Raw genomic sequence first — 5,193 nt, 5'->3', positions numbered from 1 at the left:
GGGAGTCCAGGACAAGAGGGCACTATTGTATCCGCCTCTACCACCTTCACTGGCAATGCATTCCATGCTCCCACCACTTTCTGTGTGAAAAACTTACCCCTGACATCCCTCGTGTACCTACTTCCAAACACCTTGAAACTATGCCCCCTCATGTTAACCATTTCAGCCCTGGGGAAAAAGCCTCTAGCTATTCTGAGATACAGAATAAAAATTCACTCACATAATTTGTGTCAATATCTTGTTATAGTCAGTTTGTATTTCTTGCTGCATGTGCAGATGATGAGATTGCATTGAATTAAATGCATTGGGGTGAGTTTCTGGTAATTCATGCTCCCCTCAGCCCCAGTTATGACTGGGTTGCATGTACAGTATTCCTTCGTTCTGGAGTTTGAACTTTTGGGCTCAAGTTTCTGGCAGAGGACTTAAATCACAGCCTTCTGCTGCCACCTATGGACCTGACCCATTTTTTGAGAAGGACTGAAGATGGTGCCTGTTAACACAGTATCTTCATTTATGAAAATCATGACCAATGCCATTGAGTAGATAGTGAATCAGTTCTTTCATCATTATTCAGTTTGGAATGAATGACTTTAATTTTGTGAGTATTGAGATGTGGTGCCTCTAGCATTTTCTCTTCCTCAAGTGTTTGCTATTTATTGAAAATTATTTTCTTTATTGCACTATTAAGTATGACACCAAACTTTAGATATTTGCTCACCCATACATACAAAATGTTTTTGGAATGTAAATTAGTATGTCTTTCAGAAATGAATGTTGCTTTTATTTGAATGGGAGGGTAGAGCTAGTATTGGGGATGCAAGCAGTGAAATTGGTTGCACCTAAAATGGAAGTATAGAATTAATATAAGTGATGCTTTGGAGTATTGTGGTCCACAATGTGAGGTGATCAATCCTTTCCCTAGTTTCCCCTAACTTATCTTCCAGATTAATGAATATAGACCAAAGCCAGGATAAGAGGAGAGAAGCACCAAAATTATAGTGCAGGTGTCTGAATGAATGATGCCCAGGTATTAATAATATTTATTATAACAAAACTATATTCTATTCATAGGATTTGAGCATTTTAGTTTTTAGCAGATTAACAACCAGAGAAAGGATCCTAAAGGCTTAGCTTGAAAATCTTTTAATTCACCAATCCATCTCGGTGAGAAATGTCAACCATGTAAAACCATCTAAAACATCAATTTTCTCTACTACTAACACAGGTTGGTTGTACTGTGTAGTACCTACAAAATACAACACAGTTGCTGTCTCAGACTACTCCAGCAGCAGGTATTCTGACCTCACCCCAAGTAGGACCCAGGGAGCAAGTGAATGGATGCAGGTTCTCCCAAAGTTGTAAATCATCTTGACTTTGAAATATATCACAGGTCCTTCCTCATCACTGGGTGTAAATCCTTCAACTCCCTCCCCGACAGCACTTTGGGAGTGCCTTTATTAGTGGCTTAAAAAAGTAACCCAAAACCATCTTCTCAGGGGCAATTAGGAATGGGTGATAAACATTGACATTGCCGGCAGTGGTGTTCCACAGGGCTGCACCCTCAGTCCCAACTCCCTATTCATTTATGATTGTGTGGACAGATTTTGCTGTAACTCCATCTAAAAGTCTGTAGTTGATATCACCCTAGTGGGCTGTATAACACCCTGAGATACCAATCATCTGAGCCTGGTGATTTATCCATTTGAAAAGATGCTAAATCTTCCAATTTATTCATATTTTATCATGTTTATCTGATTCAACACCTACTTGCTTGACGTGCATGCTTCCTTGTTGACTTCAACATCAGTATCATTCTTTTCCTTAGTAAAGACTCTCTGCCCACATAATCTTTTTGCACACATAGATTAAGTCCTAAATCAGCCCTACTCTCCCTGTTCTTATACCTATTGTATTTATAAGACTTCATAAAACATAAAACATAGAACAGGACCTTCATTCTACAATGTTGTACTGAACCAGATAAATTAATAATCAAATGCCCAACTAAACTCATCTCTTCTGCCTACACAATGTCCATATCCCTCCATTTTCCTCACATTCATGTGCCTATCCAAACGTCTCTTACAAGTCCCTAATGTTTCTGCCTCTACCACCACCCCAGGCAGTGCATTCCAGGCACCTACCAGTCTCTGCATAAAACTTGCCTTTAACATATCCTTGAATCTTCTTTAATTTTACCTGCCTCCATTTTCTTTTGCTTTCTAATTGTTTTCCTAATTTCCCTTTTACTTGCAGCCCAATACTTTCTATATTCTTCCAGGAATTCTACAACATTAAATTGCCCACATTTGTCATAAATCCCTCTTTTTTGGCTTTAGTTTACTTCTTATGAACTTTGTAATCAATGATCTCTAGATTTGTCAGTCAAAGTCCATTTTCATACAAGGATTGTTTGGGCTCATGGATGAAGGGAAGGGCAGAGGACAGTTTGAATTTTCTACAGTTGCATGGAAAAGTCTTGTGAGTTTGTGGACATGGAAGAGAAAATAAGGTATTTGTGAAGGAAACAGTCCGTTAATTTGGAATGCAGAAAGGGGAAAGGAAGAGATGAAGCTTTTGGTAGTGGCATATCATCGAATGTGACAGAAATCGTGGAACATCACCAGTTGAATGTGGAGTAGAAGGTCAAGATAACGAGAAAGCTATCCAAGCTCTAAATGGGAGATGAAAATATGGGTGAGGAAAATAGGCAGGAAATATAAAAAAACATTAATCAAGTTCATGGCTAATTTCCCTCGAAGCCTCTATTATCCATAAATTGTCGCATGTACCAAAACACAGTGAAAAATTTGTCTTGCATACTGTTTATATGGATCAACTGAAGTAGAGCAAGCTGAAGCAATAACAATGCAGAATCAAGTGTAATATCTCCCAGGAAGTGCCGTGCTTGTAAACAATGAGATGCAAGATTATAACAAGGTAGATTGTAAGGTCAAGAGTTCATCTTATTGTACTAGGGAACAATTTAATAATCTTATGAAAGTGGGATAGAAGTTGTCCTTGAGCCTGTTGGTAAGACCTTTCAAGCTTTTGTATCTTTTGCCAATGGAAGAGTGGAGAGCATGTTCAAGGACTGCAGTCTGCAGTCTCTTGTTTGGCCAATAAAGAGCAGTATGTTTCTCTGAAAGTAATGGCTCACATTGATGAGATATTGGAAGGAAGCTGAATTAAATTGATATATTGAGCAGGTTTACACACCTGTCCAATTCACCTCTGTGGTTCACAATTCTTGTGTCAGTAAGCACTTGCATCTGATTACCAAGCTAGCTCTGAAATTCCTACTGACAAAGCATGTTCTTTAAGTCATAATGGTGGTGTTCTGGAACTTTAAGGGATTCCTTCTAGAACTCACAGTTTTATGTTGGTCTTCACCTGCTTGCATTTGAGACTGTAGAAAGATTTGGCCAGTCTCTCACTAAATGTTGCTCCCACACACTATTTTTTCATTTATACCCGTTCTGTGGGCACTGTCTGCTTATGCTAGTGAGTTTGTAATAGAAGAGGAAGAGGATATATTCAAGATCCAGTCCTGCCCTGCCTTCTTAATGTTCCAGAATGCTGCTTACCTGGCTGATATGACCTTTGAACTGCCATGCCTCTGTAAGCCTAAGGGGGTGACCTCGGTTGTCTGGTACTATCAGAAAAAACTGGGCAAGGGACACACAAAGGTGCTGAGTGACTTCAATGGAGCGAAGATCTTAGATACTTCACAGTTACGTTTTGGATCACCAATAAGTTCACGGTTCAGTATCTTAATGTTTAACCTGGTAGTTTTCAATGCCCAGCCTGAAGATTCTGGGCATTATATGTGTGGTTCTGTGAAGGGCGATTACTTCTATGGTTATGATGTTGATGTGCAAAGTTACAGCAATGTGCAGGTAACCTTCCAAGAGCAGAAGGAGAAGCCTCAGATGGATGTGGAGACTAAGACCTACAAGATTTTTACGTTGTATTGGGACTGGTCCATGTGTGATCGGTGTGGGGTGAGAGGAGAACAACGGCGCATTGGCTTGTGTTACTTCCATAGCCTTTACCTCTATTTCAGATACAAGAAGACCATACCTGACGTGGTCTCCTGTGGCTCTGCTGCTGTTCCCCCTAGGTACCACCAAATCCTGAAGAAGCGAACAGCTGAGATTATGGTGCGGAGCTGCTTCAAGCAGTGCCCAAAACCTCCCAATTTCGTTGAAGGACAGAAGTTCATCTTTGACCTGTTTGGTTTCACCAATGACAAGAATAAGGTAGTTCCTAAAGTCCCAGTGCAGGTGCATATGCATTTCATAGCTCAACCCTTGATTCTTGCCTGTCCAGGAGCCAGAGCAGAACAAGCAGTGGCCTGGGACAAGGGAGAACGACAGCTCTACAGGCAGGAGTACATGATGGGTGTAAACCATAGCATGAGGTTGTACATTGACCATGGCAATCACCTGGTTTTCCGTGACTTTCAGTTGAATGATCTTGGGACCTATTTCTGTTGGAAGCAAGGCCAGAAAGTGGCTGGGATTAAGCTGAAGATTGGCCTCACACCAAGGATCCATCGAAGTTTCACTGATCCTGAGTCCATCTTTGCAATGCAAACAATCTTGAGCTCTTACTTCATTATGATGATAATATTTATTTTCATCAAATGTATGAAGTGTTGCAATTATTATTTTGTATGCTTTTAAAACAGGAATATGAAGCAAACATTTATCACTTCACCTGTTCAAACAAAATGGTCAATGTCAATATCTGTGTGGAATTATATTTATACATATTCAGCCTAGGTATACAACTGGAGCCCTAACTTCTATTTCAATTGGACCCTGATTTCAATTATTAAATAGGAAGGGTTAGTTCAGATGCCTGTGTTGTTTTTGTATTTTGCATGATGAGCACAAGCACATGGGAATTTGTTATATTAATCTTATATTAATATAAAATGTATAACTCCATGTTAAAGAATGGTTTCACAGTAGATATGACTATATGAAATTTAGGGCTATTATGTAGAAGACTTTACCTCATTAGCCAAAATATCATAGGAATGGAGGACACAGTCATGTGAATTGATTTGTGTTACAAACATTAGGATTCCAATACTTAGGAAGCTAATAAAGTTTCATATTTGGAAAGTCCACAGTGCAATAAGCAACAAGATGGATAACAAATGGTTGTAACTAAATTCATCAT

General features: G+C 39.4%; 1 protein-coding gene across 1 annotated transcript; it reads left to right on the top strand.

The window, feature by feature from the left end:
- Nucleotides 1-3,440: 3,440 nt before the first annotated feature.
- LOC132384991 (Ig-like V-type domain-containing protein FAM187A) lies at nucleotides 3,441-4,688 on the top strand. The gene has a single exon (XM_059956716.1). It carries the CDS (start codon nucleotides 3,441-3,443, stop codon nucleotides 4,686-4,688), a length of 1,248 nt encoding a protein of 415 aa, XP_059812699.1.
- The last annotated feature ends 505 nt before the right edge of the window (nucleotides 4,689-5,193 follow it).

The sequence above is a fragment of the Hypanus sabinus genome, chromosome X1, assembly GCF_030144855.1.
Source record: "Hypanus sabinus isolate sHypSab1 chromosome X1, sHypSab1.hap1, whole genome shotgun sequence".
Taxonomy (NCBI): Eukaryota; Metazoa; Chordata; class Chondrichthyes; order Myliobatiformes; family Dasyatidae; genus Hypanus; species Hypanus sabinus.
This window is presented reverse-complemented; position numbering and strand designations above follow the sequence as displayed.